Raw genomic sequence first — 20,899 nt, 5'->3', positions numbered from 1 at the left:
TAGTGTAATTGGAGAGTCTAAAGGGTTCTGGTAGTCTTTGATAGTCGACTCTAAAACACTTAGTTTTTTGTATATATATCAGGGGTGTGCAGTGGTGTTCTGAAATGAGGCACATTTTTTATTTATTTATGAATGTAAATTGTGCATTACTCTTAATGTTGACACATCTTCCTTGTTAAATGAACATTACTTAACATTACATCAAAAAGAAACTAAATACAATTCTATTTTTGTAATTTTACATTAACAATGTATTGTAATAAACGTTCTATTTATCAAAACCAAGTCAATCTCATCAAGTTAGTGTTTTAAGCATTTCTACATTCATTCCAAAATAAGAACTAAAGGCAATAATTATTTAAACAATATATTTTATTTGTGTATTGATGTTTTTTCTTTTTAATAGTCAACTTAGGCTATTTTGGATCATCAGTCATGCTCCATAAACACCGTCTGTCACAGACACAAATTGTATTTTTAATTTCACCAAGCTGATTGCACTAAAAACCCCTGCAGTCATCATGCTTTCAGTCCATTTCAAGTTTGATTTTGATGTGACATAAAGCATGAAATCTAACTGGGTGATCTGTTTACTTGCTATTCAATTAGTCTTCCCATTGATGCCATCATTTGTTCATTCAAACTGACGCACGGAACGTGCACGTAAACAAGAGGCAGGATTTATCGCACAAACCAATCATAACCAATTACATCTAATCATAGCGCGATGGAGACTGTTACGGGTGGCTGGTAGAGAGATGAGGCAGATACGGATTTCCACGATAATAGAGACTTTACTTCAAACAATGGCAATGAACAACAGACAGACACCTTAACAAAACAGAGAACGGACGAGGAGTGAAGGGAGTGAGTGCAATATATGGGGAGTGCTGACAATAGAGTCCAGGTGCAGGTGATGAGTGACGATGAGGAGCTGACGAGGGAAGTGAGTGCAGGTGAGGAGAACAGGAGGATTCTGGGAAATGGAGTCCAGGGAAACAAGGGATCTGTAACAGTACCTCCCCCTCCCGGTAGGCGCGTCCTCGCGCCGAAGATGTAACAACCGGGAGGGGGGCGGGCGCCCTGGAGACCTCAAACCGGAGCAGGGGAAGGAGTAAACTGGAGTGGAGGTCTCCAGGGCAGGTCCAAAAACCATGGCGGGTCAGGAGCCGTGGGCAGCCATGGGGGGTCAGGAGCCGTGGGCAGCCATGGCGGGTCAGGGGTTGAAGGCAGCCATGGCGGGTCAGGAGCCGTGGGCAGCCATGGCGGGTCAGGAGCCGAAGGCAGCCATGGCGGGTCAGGTGCAGCGGGCAGCCATGGCGGGTCAGGTGCAGCGGGCAGCCATGGCGGGCCAGGTGCAGCGGGCAGACATGCAGCAGGCATACATGGCGGGTCAGGTGCAGCGGGCAGCCATGGCGGGTCAGGTGCAGCGGGCAGCCATGGCGGGTCAGGAGCCGAAGCCTTCGAGGCGTTGAGCCCAGGCGTCGCTGAAGGACTGGCGGGTGATGGCGGAACCGAAGGCTCCGCCGACCGAAGCGCAGCCGGGGCTCCAGAAGGCCGCAGTGAAAGCAGAAGGACAGCCAACAAAACGAACACCGGGGGGAGTGAGGAGGCCAACTGAATCCGAGGGACGGAGTGACGGAGCGGAGACGGAGGAGTGAAGTCCAGAGGGGAGGGCAGGCTGATGAATGACCAAGGTGTGAGTGGAGGCAGGATGGAGACTGGTGAAGCTGGAGGACTGATGGGCAACGGTGGAGCAGAGGGAGGTTGGAGCCGGGGTGAAGGTAATCGCCCAGAGGTCCGAGGTGGAGATCTGGGCGAGGGGGCTTGAGGTGGAGGTGCAGTATAGACATGACTTGGAGGAGGCGGGAGAGGGAGGCAGGGAGGGAAAACAGTCTTTGGGCTGGAGAGTTCAATCACAGAGACCATACTAGGAGCGGCAGGCTCGGCGGCGGCGGCTGGAGCGGCAGGCTCGGCGGCGGCGGCTGGAGCTGAGGGCTTGGCGGCGGCGGCTGGAGCTGAGGGCTCGGCGGCGGCGGCTGGAGCTGAGGGCTCGGCGGCGGCGGCTGGAGCTGAGGGCTCGGCGGCGGCGGCTGGAGCGGCAGGCTCGGCGGCGGCGGCTGGAGCTGAGGGCTCGGCGGCGTCGGAGACTGGAGAACTTTGCTCGGCGGCGTCGGAGACTGGAGAACTTTGCTCGGCGGCGTCGGAGACTGGAGAACTTTGCTCGGCGGCGGAGACTGGAGAACTTTGCTCGGCGGCGGAGACTGGAGAACTTTGCTCGGCGGCGGAGACTGGAGAACTTTGCTCGGCGGCGGAGACTGGAGAACTTTGCTCGGCGGCGGAGACTGGAGAACTTTGCTCGGCGGCGGAGACTGGAGAACTTTGCTCGGCGGCGGAGACTGGAGAACTTTGCTCGGCGGCGGAGACTGGAGAACTTTGCTCGGCGGCGGAGACTGGAGAACTTTGCTCGGCGGCGGAGACTGGAGAACTTTGCTCGGCGGCGGAGACTGGAGAACTTTGCTCGGCGGCGGAGACTGGAGAACTTTGCTCGGCGGCGGAGACTGGAGAACTTGGCTCGGAGGCGGAGACTGGAGAACTTGGCTCGGAGGCGGAGACTGGAGAACTTTGCTCGGCGGCGGAGACTGGAGAACTTGGCTCGGAGGAGACTGGAGAACTTGGCTCGGAGGAGACTGGAGAACTTGGCTCGGAGGAGACTGGAGAACTTGGCTCGGAGGAGACTGGAGAACTTGGCTCGGAGGAGACTGGAGAACTTGGCTCGGCGGAGACTGGGGTTGAGGGCCATTTCATCCCCTCAAATACAATTAAAATCCCCACAGGCACTGGAGCTGGCTCTGTGGGGACTGGAGCTGGCTCTGGAGATACTGGAGCTGGCTCTGGAGATACTGGAGCTGGCTCTGGAGATACTGGAGCTGGCTCTGGAGATACTGGAGCGGGCTCTGGAGATACTGGAGCGGGCTCTGGAGATACTGGAGCGGGCTCTGGAGATACTGGAGCGGGCTCTGGAGCCACTGGAGCGGGCTCTGGAGATACTGGAGCGGGCTCTGGAGATACTGGAGCGGGCTCTGGAGATACTGGAGCGGGCTCTGGAGACATTGGGGCCGCTTTCTTCCTCCTCCTCCGCTTACTGGGCCCAGTAGCGGAATATGGGTCAAGCCTGGGGCAGGCAGGGAGTTCGCTGGAGCGGTATGCGGAGGAAGCCGGAGGTTGACTGACTGGCCCGGCCAACCGTGTTTCTGGATGGACCGGACGACAACACTGATCCTGAACCTCTTCTACTAAGAAATTGGAGCCATTCAACCACAAAATTAAATTGATAGTGTCGCTTAAGGAGAAACAAAAAACAGGTTCATCAAAACGGATAGTGTCGTCATCCAATCCATCCAAAAACAAGGAGATCAACTGAGCATCAGGCCAGTCAGACAAGAAAGCAAGCTCAACGAACTCCTCCACATACCTCTCCAGCGAACGTCCTACCTGCAGGAGCCCGATAATGCGTTCGCTGGCTGTTAGGGTGAGAGGCGATGGAGGAGCTGGATCCAGGGAGCTGGGGAAAGTCTCCATTTTTTTTTTCGTGGAAAATCCGGTCGGTTTAGGTCCGTTCTTCTGTTACGGGTGGCTGGTAGAGAGATGAGGCAGATACGGATTTCCACGATAATAGAGACTTTACTTCAAACAATGGCAATGAACAACAGACAGACACCTTAACAAAACAGAGAACGGACGAGGAGTGAAGGGAGTGAGTGCAATATATGGGGAGTGCTGACAATAGAGTCCAGGTGCAGGTGATGAGTGACGATGAGGAGCTGACGAGGGAAGTGAGTGCAGGTGAGGAGAACAGGAGGATTCTGGGAAATGGAGTCCAGGGAAACAAGGGATCTGTAACAGAGACATTGCCTCCTCTCACGTGACTTTCCCCCATTCATTCTCAATTACCCCCCCAAAAAACCCACCGCACGCCGGGGGTCTAATGGTTTTCTATGGTCTTCTATGAGAGCAAAAGGGAGACATGACTCCTGCTGTAACTTTACCTGCGGGTGTCTCTGTTGGGCAGTGTTCCTTAAGAAACACGAGTGACATGCGCTCTTTTTAATGTCATAATTTATAATATTTGTGTTGTTTTATATGTAATATGGATTATTTTCTCATCCTTTTTTTTTTTTTTTTTTTTGAGGAGGCAATGCCTCCCTTGCCTCCTCAGAGGAAACGCCCCTGATATATTATACAAACCTGATTCCAAAAAAGTTGGGACACTGTACAAATTGTGAATAAAAAAGGAATGCAATAATTTACAAATCTCATAAACTTATATTGTATTCACAATAGAATATAGATAACATATCAAATGTTGAAAGTGAGACATTTTAAAATATCATGCCAAATATTGGCTCATTTTGGATTTCATGAGAGCTACACATTCCAAAAAAAAGTTGGGACAGGTAGCAATAAGAGGCCGGAAAAGTTAAATGTACATAAAGAACAGCTGGAGGACCAATTTGCAAATTATTAGGTCAATTGGCAACATGACTGGGTATAAAAAGAGCCTCTCAGAGTGGCAGTGTCTCTCAGAAGTCAAGATGGGCAGAGGATCACCAATTCCCCCAATGCTGTGGCGAAAAATAGTGGAGCAATATCAGAAAGGAGTTTCTCAGAGAAAAATTGCAAAGAGTTTGAAGTTATCATCATCTACATTGCATAATATCATCCAAAGATTCAGAGAATCTGGAACAATCTCTGTCCGTAAGGGTCAAGCCCGGAAAACCATACTGGATGCCTGTGATCTTCGGGCCCTTAGACGGCACTGCATCACATACAGAAATGCTACTGTAATGGAAATCACAACATGGGCTCAGGAATATTTCCAGAAAACATTGTCGGTGAGCACAATCCACCGTTTCATTCGCCGTTGCCTGCTAAAACTCTATAGGTCAAAAAAGAAGCCATATCTAAACATGATCCAGAAGCACAGGCGTTTTCTCTGAGCCAAGGCTCATTTAAAATGGACTGTGGCAAAGTGGAAAACTGTTCTGTGGTCAGACGAATCAAAATTTGAAGTTCTTTTTGGAAAACTGTGATGCCATGTCATCCAGACTAAAGAGGACAAGGACAACCCAAGTTGTTATCAGCGCTCAGTTCAGAAGCCTGCATCTCTGATGGTATGGGGTTGCATGAGTGTGTGTGACATGGGCAGCTTACACATCTGTAAAGGCACCATCAATGCTGAAAGGTATATCCAAGTTCTAGAACGTATGCTCCATCCAGACGTCGTCTCTTTCAGGGAAGACCTTGCATTTTCCAACATGACAATGCCAGATCACATACTGCATCAATTACAACATCATGGCTGCGTAGAAGAAGGATCCGGGTACTGAAATGGCCAGCCTGCAGTCCAGATTTTTCACCCATAGAAAACATTTGGTGCATCATAAAGAGGAAGATGCGACAAAGAATACTTAAGACAGTTGAGCAACTAGAAGCCTGTATTAGACAAGAATGAGACAACATTCCTATTTCTAAACGTGAGCAACTTGTCTCCTCAGTCCCCAGACGTTTGCAGACTGTTATAAAAAGAAGAGGGGATGCCACACAGTGGTAAACATGGCCTTGTCCCAACTTTTTTGAGATTTGTTGATGCCATGAAATTTAAAATCAACTTATTTTTCCCTTAAAATTATACATTTTCTCAGTTTAAACATTTGATATGTCATCTATGTTGTATTCTGAATAAAATATTGAAATTTAAAACTTCCACATTATTGCATTCTGTTTTTATACACAATTTGTACAGATTTGGAATTGGGTTTGTATGTTGTGTGTATATATATATATATATATATATATATATATATATATATATATATATATATATATATATATATATATATATATATATATATATATATATAATCACACACATATATAGATTCTGATTGCTACTGAATGTTTACTGATGGATAAATGTGTGCTTAAGTGTGACACTTGAGTTAATTATATTGTGTGTTTGTGTTTTCTGAATGAGAACATGGTTAAACCATTGTAAAATAAGGGCATTTTTGTGTAGAGTTTTGCAGAAATCATTAAGAAAATTGAAATGTGTGTGAAAACAAGTGAAATGTGTTTATAGTTTTGAGAAATGTTTCATTGCTTTTAGAATTGAATAAATGGTTTGGGAAATTGTGACAAAAGTTATAGTGTGTTAGCAATTGAGAAAAACTGTAACAATTTCTTGGACTGGCTACTGTCAGGGCTTAGTGGTTATAATGACTGCACGAAGACGAGATCAAACAAAAATAATAAATTTTTAATAAATTTAATAATTTTTTAATAAATACAAGAAAATTAGGAGATTACATGAAGTTATAGTATAACACAACCAAATAAAGACAGCACGGAACAACAAACAGAGAGAACTCAGGGTTTAAATACACAGGGAGAGTAATCAAGGTAAAACAGAAAAGGTGCAGGAACTAAAAAAAATAATCAGGAAAACTAACGATGACTGGGAACTCAGAAAAAACAAGCACAGGAAAGCGCGAAAACAAAAACAAAACGGAGCATGCACGATACAGTTAGTTACATTATAAATGATTCTAAGACACCTTGTATTAGATCCAGTCTTACTGGATCATACAGCATATGCAGGAAATGTAATATCCAGCTGAATACTTGACCCAGTCTCAATGACCAGGAATACTAGATCCACCTGTGCTGAACCTCTCTCTCATTTTCACAGTGTGGTTTGAAGAGAGAGTCAATTTATCTATCTATATGTAATATGTATAAGAATATAATAATAATAATAATAATAATAAATAAGATTATAAAATAACAACAAAGTATAATGTGATATATTATTTATTAAAAGATATATTATTTATGTTACAAAAGGCAATAAAAAAGGAAACAATGTGGTACAAGAAGGTGGAAAAGGTGATTCAAAGAAAAAAAAAAAAAAGGAATACATTAGTAAATACTATGAAAGGACTCACATGAGAGGGAGGAGGGACATGGGCTGTGACCAAACCAAAAAGATAATAAAAAAAAAACAAGCCTAACTCATGTTTACCCTCTACATTGACTAGCAAGATATACAAAAAAAAAAAAAAAAAAAAAAAACATCAAAAGAAAATCTTCAGTGACACCTATCGTACTCGGTTACTAATGTAACCTCGGTTCCCTGAGATACGGAACGAGTACTGCGTATGGGGAAAGGTCTCCCTTTTTCCCCGTCACTGAAGCCTTTTTCAATAACGCAGTGTAACTGCATCGTCATTGGTTCACTCATAGACAAGTTGTTGAACCAATGGCGGCGTGGCATAGCTGCGCGACCTATGGCGAGAAAGCGCGCAAACTTTCCCGCCGAAATGGGCGGGGTTAAGTGCTATATAAGCAGGCGTTTCGGCCATAGGATTTCAGTGCCAATCGACTGAAGCGACGACTCTGAGCCGCAGCCTCGTGGCACGGCAAGTAACGCAGTACTCGTTCCGTATCTCAGGGAACCGAGGTTACGTTAGTAACCGAGTACGTTCCCTTTCGATACTTCACTCGTACTGCGTATGGGGAACGAATTCCACCGCGCCGTGCCACGGCAGGGAACGACAAAAACTTGTTTCGGACGCCGAGAGGGGACCAGGGAAACAAGCAAGAAGCCGCCGTATCCCTCGTTACACTACAAGGAAATGAATCCTGTAATGGCGTGAGGCGGAACTCATAAGGGGCCGCCAATCACACTGAAAGAACCCGAGCTTGTAAGGTCGGGACATCAAGATCGTAGAACCTGACAAAAGTGGACGGCGAAGACCAGCCGGCCGCCTCACAGATGTCTTTTATGGAAACTCCGTTGGACCAAGCCCATGAGGAAGCCATTCCCCTAGTGGAATGAGCTCTGACTCCTATGGGGCATTCAGCACCCAGGGAGGAGTAACACAGATTAATGGCGTCGACTATCCAATGTGAGAGGCGTTGTTTCGAGACCGGAGACCCCTTGGTGCGGCCACCAAAACAAACAAGGAGCTGATCCGACTGCCTGAGAGGCTGAGATCGCTCCACATAGGTCCTCAATGTCCTGACAGGGCAGAGTAATTCCAGCTCTCGTTCATCCGCAGAGGAAGGAAGAGCAGAAAGTGAGATGATCTGAGCTCTAAATGGAGTTGAGAGCACCTTGGGAACGTAGCCATGCCTGGGTTTCAGAATGACCTTAGAATCATTAGGTCCGAATTCGAGGCATGCAGGGCTCACCAAGAGGGCCTGCAAATCGCCAACACGCTTGACCGATGCTAGCGCAAGTAGCAGAGCGGTTTTTAGCGTTAGGGACCTGAGGTCAGCTGAATGCAGCGGTATGAAGGATACGTCACTCTCCGCAGGGTCTATGTTGTGTGAGGAACACCATTCAACAAAGACCGACCATTTTTGAGCGTAGAGGCGTCTCGTGGACGGGGCTCTCGCCTGAGAAATGGTATTTAGAACGTCCCCAGGGAGGTTAGTCGGCTCCCATTGAGGGACCAGAGGTGTAGAGCCCAGAGCTCTGGCTGTGGGTGCCAGATCGTTCTGTTTGCCTGAGAGAGGAGATCCCGTCTCAGGGGAATCGGCCAGGGGGCTCTCGTGGAGAGCTTGAACAGCTCAGAGGACCAGACTTGGCTCCTCCAGAGCGGGGCCACCAGAAGGACTCTGTGTTGGTCTTCTCTGATGCGCCTGATGACCTGAGGGATCAGTGCGATCGGAGGAAAAGCATAAAGGAGCGTGCTGGGCCATGCGTGGGCCAGAAAATCGACCTTCTTTGAGAAAAATGTTGGGCAGTGAGAGTTGTCTTCTGAGGCGAAGAGATCTATGTCCGCTCTCCCGAAGAACTCCCAAATCGTGAGAACCGTCTGGGGGTGGAGCCGCTACTCGTCTGAGGGGATGTTGCTCCGTGACAACATGTCCGCGCCCAGATTGGTCTTGCCAGGAATGTGAGTCGCTCTGAGTGACTGAAGTCTTGGCAGAGCCCATATCAGAAGACGTTTTGCCAGAGCGCACAAGCGGCTGGACGAGAGACCTCCCTGATGGTTTATGTACGACACCACTGTCATGCTGTCTGATTGGACTAAGACATGGCGTCCTGTCAAGTGAGCCTGAAAAGATTGAAGGGCTTTCATCACTGCTAGCATCTCTAGACAGTTGATATGTACACGGCTTTCCTCGTGACTCCACGAGCCGAAGGCCGGTCTGCCCTCGCATACAGCGCCCCAACCCGAGTTGGAGGCGTCCGTTGAGAGCACCGTCCTTCGTGAGATCGCCTGCAGGGGTACTCCAAGACTGAACCAGGTAGGGTTCAACCAAGGTTTCAGGGCTAGAAGACAGGCCCGATTGACCTTGAGACATAGGCGGCCATGCCGCCAGGCGCTTGGAGGAACCCGGAACTTCAACCAGTATTGCAGAGGCCGCATCCGAAGAAGGCCAAGCTGTAGCACCGGGGAGGCGGAAGCCATCAACCCTAGCATCCTCTGGAAAAGCTTCAGAGGGAGATAGGCTTTGCTCTTGACCGAGGCCGCGAGCTGCTGAATCTACCGCCGTCATACGGACTGAGTCTAAGACTGCCCCCAGAAACGAAATTTGTTGGCTGGGGCACAGCGAGCTCTTGGCTAAGTTGACCCTGAGACCCAGGCATTGCAGATGGCTGAGGAGCACAGATCTGTGGTGTTCCAGCTTGGCTCGCGAACGGGCTAGGATGAGCCAGTCGTCGAGATAATTTAGAACCCGGGTTCCCATTTGTCTCAGAGGGGAAAGCGCCGCGTTCATGCACTTGGTGAAAGTGCGAGGAGCCAGAGACAGCCCGAAGGGCAGGACCGTATATTGGTATGCCACCCCCTCGAATGCGAATCTCAAGAATCGCCTGTGAAGGGGGGCTATCTGGATGTGAAAATACGCATCCTTCAGGTCCAGCGAACAGAACCAGTCCTCAGGGCAAATGTGCGCGAGGATCTGCTTCAGCGTCAGCATTTTGAACTTCCGTCTCATGAGGGAGCGATTCAAAAGTCTGAGATCTAGGATGGGTCTGAGACCGCCATCCTTCTTGGGGACCAGGAAGTAGCGGCTGTAAAAGCCCGACTCGCGCTCCGCAGGGGGAACTAGCTCCTTTTCTTAGCATTGTCATAACCTCGGCACGGAGGACGTGAGCGTCGTCCGGGTTCACCAAGGTTTGAAGCACCCCGCTGAAGCGAGGGGGCCGTCGTGCAAATTGGAGCGAGTAGCCCAGAGTTACGATCCCCAGGATCCATTCTGACACATCGGGGATGGCCTGCCAAGCCTCGGCCCGAGTGACGAGGGGTTGAATGACATCGGATGGCAGGCCGCCGGAGAGGGGGCTGCACACCGAGAGAGGAGGAAGAGGAAATTTGCTCTCTTTTTGATGAAGTAAAATAGTGTTCACCATGAAAACGGCGTTTTGAGTGGGCGCAACAGGTGTGGGCCCAGCTACAGCATGAAGCATGTTTCCCACGCCCGGAATTAAACGAGACGGAGGGGAAACTGCACGCAGGAGCTTTAGGGGCTCTGCACGTGCCACATGAGTGGCGCGGCATTTGGATCAACGCCGCCGCCGTGATTACAGCGATTGGGGGGCTCTTTAGAGAGCAGCGAGGGCCGCAGAAGCTCAAAGGAGCGGTGAAAACCGCTGTTTACGCTCTTTTAGAGCGGCAATAAGCCGCGGAGAAGCCCTCAGGAAGGCGCGCCGGATGGCGGCAGGAGACACGCTAGGAAGCGGCCGGGAGCGGGAAGCGGGAGGCGGCGACTCGAGGACGGCGCTGCGGGCTGCAGTCAGCGAGGGCGCCGGCGCTGTCTCCGACCGGCGAGTCCAGCTGAGTCCGCTTCAGACGGCGGCAAGAGCTTCTGGAAGGTGGCGAGCTTCTTCGGCTTCAGGCGGAGATCAGCGAGGAGAAGTAGAAGTCGTCGCTGAAGGAGAAAACACTGAAATCCTATGGCGAAACGCCTGCTTATATAGCACTTAACCCCGCCCATTTCGGCTGGAAAGTTTGCGCGCTTTCTCGCCATAGGTTCAACAGCTATGCCGCGCCGCCATTGGTTCAACAACTTGTCTATGAGTGAACCAATGACGGTGCAGTTACACTGCGTTATTGAAAAAGGCTTCAGTGACGGGGAAAAAGGGAGACCTTTCCCCATACGCAGTACGAGTGAAGTATCGAAAGGGAACTAAACTACACTCTCCTCTACAGTACAAGGTAGCATCCTGTTTTTTTAACTGTTGGTTATCAGTTGGGCTGCTATCAAGATGTTCTTGCAAACTGAGTCAGTCTCTGTCTACTGTGCGCAAGAATCAAGATGTCTAATCAAGTCAGCATACAATTAAACAGATCCCTGCCTATCACACAAATACTAAGTGTGAATACAGAGATCTTTGTGACTAGTATGACTTGTAACATATCTTATTATCAAATGATTTATTTTGTTTTTTTCTTCTGCAGTTTTCAGCATTTATTATGCTACAGGTGGCTGAAGGCAGAGGCCGCATTCATCCAGGAATGGACAGTGATACCATCATAAAGAACATGTTCAAAAATCAAGATCGCAACACAGACGGCAAGATAACTGAAGATGAACTGAACATCATAGTAAATGAGGAAAAGGAAGTACCTATACATGAGGAGCTGTAAGGGCAACAAACCAGAGAATGGGATGTATAAAAAGTATTGTTTTTTTTGTTGTTTGTTTTTTTTTTTTAATATCAGGTTTTTGTAATTCAATTGTAATTGGCTGAATAAGGCCCTGATCAGACAGAACATGTTTTTCAGGTTTGAAAATGCGAGGCACCGCACTGCCATTTTTTTTTTGTTGACTTTTATCATTTAGAAAAAAGCAGTGTGCTGTGTTTTTTATGTTGCTAGGCAACAACCAGATCAGGATCAAGGATTATAGCACAAGCACTATAGGATCAAGGATTGCAGTCTCTGGACGTTCCAAGCAACTGTAAACTTTCATCACCACAATGGAACAATGGGGAAAAAATGCAAATGACGCCAGATGCTTTTCTGCTCAGAGTTGTTTTTTTTTTCAACTTCAGGTCCTCAGAGCACTCCTACAAATACGAGAGGTGCAGCAGGCAGCTAAACGCGAAGGTGCAAATAAGGCACCTCTCACTGCAAAAAAAAAAAGAAAAAAATGTTCTGTCTGATCGGGGCCTAAGTTATAACGTTATTTTAATGACAAAAGTCGAGAGCACACTATTGTGACACATCCATGTAAAGCTTGTTTTATACTTGCTGCATCCGCATGAGCGCGAAGGTGGGCACGGCAAAAATGACGTCATCATGGTGCGCGTTGAGTGCGTGAGACCCAGTGCCCAAGGAAGTCGACCGGAAGTTGAAGTCGGCCGCGTGCCGCCATCTTGTAGCAGAACTTCACTTGCGTTAGCATCCCATTCATTTTGGCGTCACTTTGACAGCGAATAACTTTTACATCTGAGGCGTTTAAAGACTCCATTTGTCCATTATTTATTTCTAAAGATACACGAAAATGTATAAAGGGCTCTATTACCTTCTATGTTACATTATGGCCCCGTAGAAACAGTTTTTGTAAAAATAGGCTAACGATTGCGTCATAACTACTCGACTCTCTGTCGCACAGTAGAGAAATTACCGTACAGACAGGAGGAGAAGCTCGCAGGCAATAGTATGCATTAACTTAATATGGCGTACTGGCGTTACATTTTAAAATACTATACAAAATAATTAATCAGAATACTTACTCCTGCTCACTCACACCAAAGGACTCCCCGCTCAAGCTCACCGTCTCTGCAAGATTAACGATGGCAGTTTGCACGCACAGCTACTAGAAGATTTACATCTGTCAGACAGGTTGCTGACGTCATCACGCTTAGTTTGAGTCTGCGTGTCAGAAACGGAAGTGCTAAAAATCGCTAAAAATGGGCTTCACTTGTCTCAATTGAGTTCCAATGAGGTCGCTGTGTCCATTTCTTTTACTGTCTATGTGTGTGCACGTAATTTTTTTGTAACTGCGCGCGGCTCTGCATCCAAAGGTGCACGACTTTGAGCCGATTCTAGCCGAACAGGTACTTCTGCACCGGCATCTTAACCAGCACCCAGTTTACGCTTGTCCAAATTAATTGCTTACATTTACAAAATGAGCCTGCAATAGCAGAAATAAACTTTTTAATTAAAGTAAAGGTCCATGTTTAATAAAAATGTTAACCCATTTTAGCCCACCAGCAACTATAGTTGCCGCAGTGTATGGTTGTCATTTTCCTTTTGTACGTTTTTTTCTAGATGTTTTCCATGGTTTATTTCTCAATGACATGCAAGAAAACATCCAAATAAAGGGATTTCAAGAACAAAAAAAAAAAAAGGTATTCACTTCCTTCCTGTGACATGAGGCTGTCAACTTCCTACCCCTACTTCCAGGAAGCATAGTGAAGGCAAACCCTCCCAAAGAAAAGTAATTTTCATCTTAACATTAGAAATTTTTTGTTGACATATATATATCTATGTAATCATGAGGGTCTCTAGAATCATCCAAACAAAACAAATCTTACAAGAGATCTATAGTTTTTTGTTTACTTAGTCAAAAGTACGAGCGGCAACTATAGTTGCCAGTGGGCAAATGACTTGTAAGTACATATATCATGGGGAAATGGGGTATACTGTGTTTAATGGGTTAATAAATCAAGGTTATTGGTTTGTTTAGTGCTTTTTGCTTTCATAATATTTTATATTGTTATATATATGTAATACCATGACCCCAAAAAGGGGAGTAATCAGGCAGAAGGCGGTGGTGACGCTTCAATGCAACATTTTTATTCAGAAGAAAATAATATAATTACCAAAACAAAAAAATTACCATATTAAAAGGATGCAGCAGACCTTCAATGCAATTACCCACAAAGAAAATAAATAAAAAATAAAACAAAAATAAACAAAACCCACAGATGGCCACAGGTTACCTAGATTGTGAAGATAGAAATGGCATACAGACAAACGTGCTCCCACTGCAATCAAGCTCACAGCAAATCCCACTGCAAACCTAGGAGGAAAAAAAGATAAAGTGACCACACCACCGCACCTCTGCTATCCACCAGTGAAGGCAACCCCACGGCCACAGTCAGGTCAAAAATAAATCTACAACAAAAGAAATAAAAACAAACAATATTAACGTGGGTAATGCAAGTGAAACAAATGAGTCAACACTGTTAAATGACTATAATCTAGTTGGTCCCTTTTTGTCTTTGATATGACTTCAGTTTTCCCTTAGCCAACTTGGTCCAACATCCAACAGAAAAAAAAGAAAAACACACAACTCAACAATAATTCAACCTAAAAATAAACGGTAATCGTGCATCCCTGTAAGGGAAAACACAATCCATTACTAAAAAGAAATATTTACAATACAAAAAGAAAAATCACATACCCAAAACATTTAAAAGAAATAAAACATTCAAAAAACATTAAAATCATTAAAAAGCATTTAAAAAAACTCCCTTGGTAAACACTTTATTTTTTAAATAAAAATAAAAGTAATACCTCTACCATCCGTTATATTGGTTTATGACACTCGGGCAACCATCCAGCCATAGTACTAAAAAACAAACAAAATAACATGATCAATAAAACACATGTTAAATTCACACGGCCACGCAATCATCAAATAAAACTACTACCTCCTAAACGATGCATCATGTGTTCAACACTCAATGTTCCATATTTGACATGTGACTGCACAAACGATCCTTACATTTGGTCTATCACCCCCATGCAACACGTAAACCAGCTACGACTTTCATTTCGATGAACAGGAAGACATACAAACAGAAGGACAACACATTATTTAACGAATCACTCCATATAATGTCGCAAGATTTACTAATCTAGCGTCACAATGCCATACCTTAGATCTGCCGCGAATTCCATTCATAAATCGTCAGCGGAAAAACAAAAGGGCGGAAGTGGAAGAACAAATCTCATCACTTCCTTTTATAGACCCGAGGCTGATGGGACTTGTAGTTCCTGAAACCCGCCCCGTTACAATCTACCCCCTAGTTTTAAATCGACGTCCCGTCGATCACATCAAACTACAACCATGGGCGGAACATCTCATGGGGCCTATTGTTGGACAACCTCATCATAGGGAGAGCCAACTGACCACTTAGTTGGACTTCACTAGTACATGCTGGCCGAGGAAGACGATATGGATTTGCATGGCATCCAGCTGTTGACCTCTTAGTACGCCTTACTGCAGCTTCTGGTTGTGAAGGCTGATGTTCTTTGTCACACTCCTCTACTATAGTTGGATAGATGTTATCTTCTTGAGATCTAACAACTTTCTCATGAGCAGATGTACACTCAGGCAGTAGGGACACAACAACCATACCCCTATCTCTGTCCTCAGAGGTTGCTTGATGGTCCACTAAAACCGGAAGTCCAGGATCATCCAAGGAAACATGAGCTGGACGCAACTCACAGCGGTGAATATGTTTGAGATTACCTCCTCCATCCACAGGGGCAATGGAATACACTGCTCCATTTCCATCTGGACACCGGACCACCTTATAAGGAGTAGGATCCCAGGCATCTTGGATCTTATTCCTGCCTTTTATGTTATGAGCTCTCTGATACACCATCTGGCCTTCTTGTAACCTTTCATGGCACACCTTAAGATCATTTAGTCGGGCACGGTGTTCTGTGGCACACTTAAGGCGGGCTCGAGCCTTATTAAACATCCGTTCAAGATTGTCTTTATGGTCCACTACCCAGTCCACTTCACTCTGGGTATGATTATCCAATCCTAATATGAAGTCGAGGGGTAAATGTGGTTCCTGTCCAAACATAAGAACATAAGGACAGTACCCAGTAGCCTGGTGCTCAGTGGTGTTATACGCGTACACTACCTGGGCGAGATGGTCTGGCCAATGGCATTTTTCCTCTGGGGGCAGAGTACGCAACAAATCATGCATCGTTCTGTTAAAACGCTCACATTGGCCATTTCCTTGTGGTCGATAAGGTGTAGTGCGAGTTTTTGAAATGCCATACAATCTACATAACTCTTGAATGAGTCTACTTTCAAAGCACCGCCCCTGATCCGAGTGAATTTGTCGTGGCACACCAAATAAGTAGAACCAACGTTCTACTAGGACACGTGCCACTGTCGATGCCGTTTGATCCTTTGTCGGGATAGCCTGTGTGAACTTTGAGAATACATCAGTCATAACCAGTACACTTTCAAGTCCATTTGATGCAGGTTCCAGCAAAGTAAAATCAATGGCCAATATATCCAATGGCCTCTCTGCAGTCAAGTGCCCCATAAAACTACGTACTTTTGGTCGTACCACTTTAGCTAGGGTGCATCGCTGGCATTTTTTACACCATTCTTCAATGAACTTGAACATACCAGGCCAATAACACCGGGTTCTCACTAAGCTCGCCGTCCGCTCAATCCCTTGATGGCCATGGTCATCATGCAGACTTGTAAGGACCCTTTCCCTGAGAGCCGCTGGTAACACAACTTGACAAATTTCTTGATGTTCATCCTGGGGACAGAACCGCCGATACAGTACACCCTCTATTTTCACCAACTTTCCCCACTGCCGTACCAATTCAAGTACTTCTGATGACTCCAATGCTCTCTCCTGTGCATCTGGTGGCTTTTGACGATCCCAATAAACAAGGAAACGGCCAATCACCGAATCAACTCCTTGCAAATTGCTAAGATTCTCTCTGGGTTGTTCAGGGAGAGCAGAAATTGTTTCACTTAAAACAACATGCTGACAGTCATGAGCACGATAATATAATTCCCTTGGCACAGCAGTAGTCATAGACAGTTCAGCTACAGGGGCAGCAGTTTTTCTAGACAAAGCATCAGCATTAACATTGGAACGTCCAGGCTTATACTTAATCTCCAAGTCGAAGTCTGCGAGCTGGTTAGCCCATCGTTGTTCCAATGCCCCCAATTTTGCAGTCTGCAAATGACTGAGTGGATTGTTGTCTGTATACACCAGGCACTTCTGACCAAGCAAATACTCTCTAAACTTTTCCGCAACAGCCCACTTTAGAGCCAAAAATTCCAACTTCATTGAGCTGTAATTCTGCATATTGCGTTCGGATGGTCGCAGACCTCGACTGGCAAAAGCAACCGGTCGATATTTACTTCCATGTTCTTGAGATAGAACAGCCCCCAAACCTTGATGGCTTGCATCAATATCCAGGATAAAGGGCTTGCTGAAATCTGCATAAGCCAGAACTGGGGCATTGGTCAAAGCAGTTTTAAGAGTTTGAAATGCATTTTCACATGAGTCAGTCCATTTGGTCCCCAAATCAATCTTTGGTCGTCTGCTCTTTTGTCCCCTGATCACTTCTGCCACTAAAGTATTCAAGGGTCCAGCAATACAAGAAAATTTTTTAACAAACCGCCGATAGTAACTAGCGAAACCAAGAAAGGATCGAAGTTCTTGAAGATTTTGTGGACGAACCCACTTAGCAACAGCAGATATCTTCTCTGGGTCTGTACTGACTCCTGTGGAAGAGACCACATGCCCCAAATAACGTACCTCTGGCCGGAAGAAGCAACATTTACTGAGTTTTATCTTCAAATTCTGTTGTCTCAGCCGATCTAACACCAACTCTAATCGATGAAGATGTTGCTTGACGGTAGCTGAGAAAACAATAACATCGTCCAAATAGAGCAATAAAGACTGAAAACTCTGATCCCCAAAAATTCGCTCCATTAACCTTTGAAAAGTACTTGGGGCGTTGCACAGCCCAAAGGGCATCCTATTGAATTCAAAGAGCCCAAATGGGGTGCAAAAGGCAGTCTTAAAGCGATCTACTTCAGCAACCGGTACCTGGTTATATCCACTAGCCAAGTCCAATGTTGAAAACCACTTTGCTCCCGTCAAGGCATCAAGTGACTCCTCTATTCTTGGTAAAGGATAGGCATCCTTGCGAGTTCTAGAATTGAGCTGGCGGTAATCAACACACATCCTCAGGGAGCCATCCTTCTTCTTCACCAATACAATAGGCGAAGCGTATGGACTGCAACTCTCCCTAATGACTTGGCTGTCCAACAACTGTCTAATATGTGCCTTTACTTCCTCAAACTGACTGGGAGGAATTCTACGATGTCGCTGGCGTACAGGTGTATTATCTACTAACGGGATTTCATGATCAATTAAGGTTGTACACCCCAGGTCACCATCATGCTTAGCAAAAACATCAGAATATTTTGTTAAAAGTCTCCTAACGGCCTCTTTCTCAGTCTCTGAAAGTCCCTGCAATTCTAACCCTTGAATGTCAATGTTCAAGGCTGTTGTAATAGTTTGACACTGAACGATCACTGTATTAGAGTCACATGATAAATCTTCCTCAAAGAAAATATCTTGATCTGATTTTGTCACTACCTCAGCACTAGCCAGACAACCCAATCTAATTCTTGATGGTAAATATAGAGGTTCTGTGCTAACATTAACCACTGGTATCTGAACTATTCCTTGGATACACTGCAACAAGGCAGGTGAGATTAACACTCCAGCAGGCAGCCCCCCATCATCGGGACCCAGAGGTTCTAAAAAGACAGAGGTACAACTTTTTATGCTCTTAGGGCACAATGCAGGCACTAACCTCATGGTCCCGGCTGGAATCTGAACCGGATAGCGGGACTGCACTTTCACATAACCAATAAACCCGGGAGAAGGGGCCTCATCTGCTCGATGGCACTGTAACAGGGCGTCCTTCCAGCCTAATTCTGCCTGCCTGATCTGTGGAACTGAAAATAGTGCTGGGCCATGTTGTTCAAACAAATCATTATAACACTGTCCAATCACATTCATTCCTAAAAGGCCAGGAGTCAGCTCTTTCCTCTGATGGAACAGAGTATCAACAGGGTCTTTCACAACCAAAATACCTTGCCTTGAAAGAATTTGCCCCAACACAGTCACGTCAGTTTCAAAGTATCCCACATAAGGTATCTCAAGACCATTGGCTGCTTTTAATTGAAGCCAGTTACATTTTTTAAGTGTATCTACTCCCAATTGTCGAAAATGCTTCTCAAAAAATGACTCTGTTACAGTGGTCACCATTGACCCTGTATCTAATAAACAAGAAATCTCTACTCCCCCCATCTGTGCAGTTACAATAGGACATTTGCCTACGAGACGTTGTACAATAGTAGGGCAAACAGGTGTCTGTGAAACTTCACTATCCCCCTCCACAATATGACTCAAAACAGTAGGGGATACTACACTATCAGGCTCCCCCACAGAAGTCTCATTCACAGTCACTTGAGGTGATCTAGAGTTTGCATCTATAGGCCAGGGTTGTCGACAATATCTAGCTATATGCCCAAATCGATTACAGCGAAGGCATCGTCGTGAACTATTTTGCCTAGTTGAGGTGACCGAAGACTCATTCTTTTGAGACATAAAGCTTTCAAGCCGCTGAGTAAGTTCATTTATTTGTACTTGTTGCTGCCTCAACATCTCTTTCACCTCTTTTAGCTCTGTAGATTCCTGAAATCTAATCTTAGATTCAGGCTCAACTACCCTGCCTTGAGTAACATTACACCATGGCTGAACATACGAAGCAACTACTTCTCTATTCCCCTCTTCCACCCACCTAAGAGCTTCACTTCGAACCTCCAGTAGAGTAGAAGATGGCTTCTCCCGTACTAGTCGTTTTAGTTCACGTTTTAGCATCACATCTCGAACGTGTTCCACAAACTGATCTCGAAGCACCCTGTCAGAACTTGGAACACTGCCTGGATTACCAACAAGAATCAAGTCCATTAAAGACATTAAAGCATGGGAAAATTCAGTCAATGATTCACCTTCTTTCTGTTTTCGTTCATAAAACCTTTGTTGTAATTGTACAAATGTCTGTTTTCCCCCATACAAGTCTCGTAAAATATCAAAAACAGATTCTGGAGTTTCCCTAGTAGCTGGTGGACGGAGTTTTATCTCCATTCTAGCTTCCCCCCCCAGATGGTCAAGCAGAAACACCACCTTTTCTTTATCAGACCAACCCCTTCCCTCAATACACACCTTGGCCTCCTCAGTCCAGTCCTCAACACTTAATGTGGAGTCCATATTTCCATAAAAGCGTGGACACTTCCTCTCCCGAGGGACATAAAGTACCCTGCTAAAAGATACTGGAGATAAAGAATTGGCATTACTCGTAGAAGGATGTGGTTGGTTAGGAGCAGTACTACTGGATGGGGGATGCTCTCTCATCAGCTGCTCATTTTGTGCCTGCAGGAGACGTATCTGCTCCCGCAAGTCTAGTAGTTCTTGTTCCATATCTGTTAACAGATAATTTTATAAAACAGTTCAGGGAAAGATGACGATGTCCCACGATGTAGAGTCTAATGATCGCCTTCATGCACGACTACCGTTTATTCAGTTACCAAAAACATACAAAACAACAACAACAAAAAAAAACTTCACGACCACCTTCGCCACAAACTACCCTGCCGACTACGCCAATTGTAATACCATGACCCCAAAAAGGGGAGTAATCAGGCAGAAGGCGGTGGTGACGCTTCAATGCAACATTTTTATTCAGAAGAAAATAATATAATTACCAAAACAAAAACATTACCATATTAAAAGGATGCAGCAGACCTTCAATGCAATTACCCACAAAGAAAATAAATAAAAAATAAAACAAAAATAAACAAAACCCACAGATGGCCACAGGTTACCTAGATTGTGAAGATAGAAATGGCATACAGACAAACGTGCTCCCACTGCAATCAAGCTCACAGCAAATCCCACTGCAAACCTAGGAGGAAAAAAAGATAAAGTGACCACACCACCGCACCTCTGCTATCCACCAGTGAAGGCAACCCCACGGCCACAGTCAGGTCAAAAATAAATCTACAACAAAAG

General features: G+C 45.7%; 2 protein-coding genes across 3 annotated transcripts in view; one reads left to right on the top strand and one right to left on the bottom strand.

Moving 5' to 3' along the window:
• The window catches only part of fkbp10a (FKBP prolyl isomerase 10a), a 179,581-nt gene extending 165,920 nt beyond the window's left edge, over positions 1-13,661 (top strand). For both annotated transcript variants that reach the window (XM_067411835.1, XM_067411834.1), the window contains one exon: positions 11,478-13,661. In XM_067411835.1, the coding sequence (XP_067267936.1) occupies positions 11,478-11,666 (189 nt within the window). In that variant the 3' untranslated portion in view covers positions 11,667-13,661. The remainder of the gene's footprint in view (positions 1-11,477) is intronic.
• Positions 13,662-13,888: 227 nt separating this feature from the next.
• LOC137037806 (uncharacterized) lies at positions 13,889-20,046 on the bottom strand. Its single transcript, XM_067412107.1, has 2 exons — positions 18,636-20,046; positions 13,889-14,144 (listed from the first exon to the last, which is right to left on the bottom strand). The coding sequence occupies exons 1-2, from the start codon at positions 19,973-19,975 to the stop codon at positions 14,027-14,029; spliced, it is 1,458 nt and encodes a 485-aa protein (XP_067268208.1). The 5' UTR covers positions 19,976-20,046; the 3' UTR covers positions 13,889-14,026.
• Between the last annotated feature and the right edge of the window lie 853 nt (positions 20,047-20,899).

The sequence above is a fragment of the Chanodichthys erythropterus genome, chromosome 15, assembly GCF_024489055.1.
Source record: "Chanodichthys erythropterus isolate Z2021 chromosome 15, ASM2448905v1, whole genome shotgun sequence".
Lineage (NCBI taxonomy): Eukaryota > Metazoa > Chordata > Actinopteri > Cypriniformes > Xenocyprididae > Chanodichthys > Chanodichthys erythropterus.
This window is presented reverse-complemented; position numbering and strand designations above follow the sequence as displayed.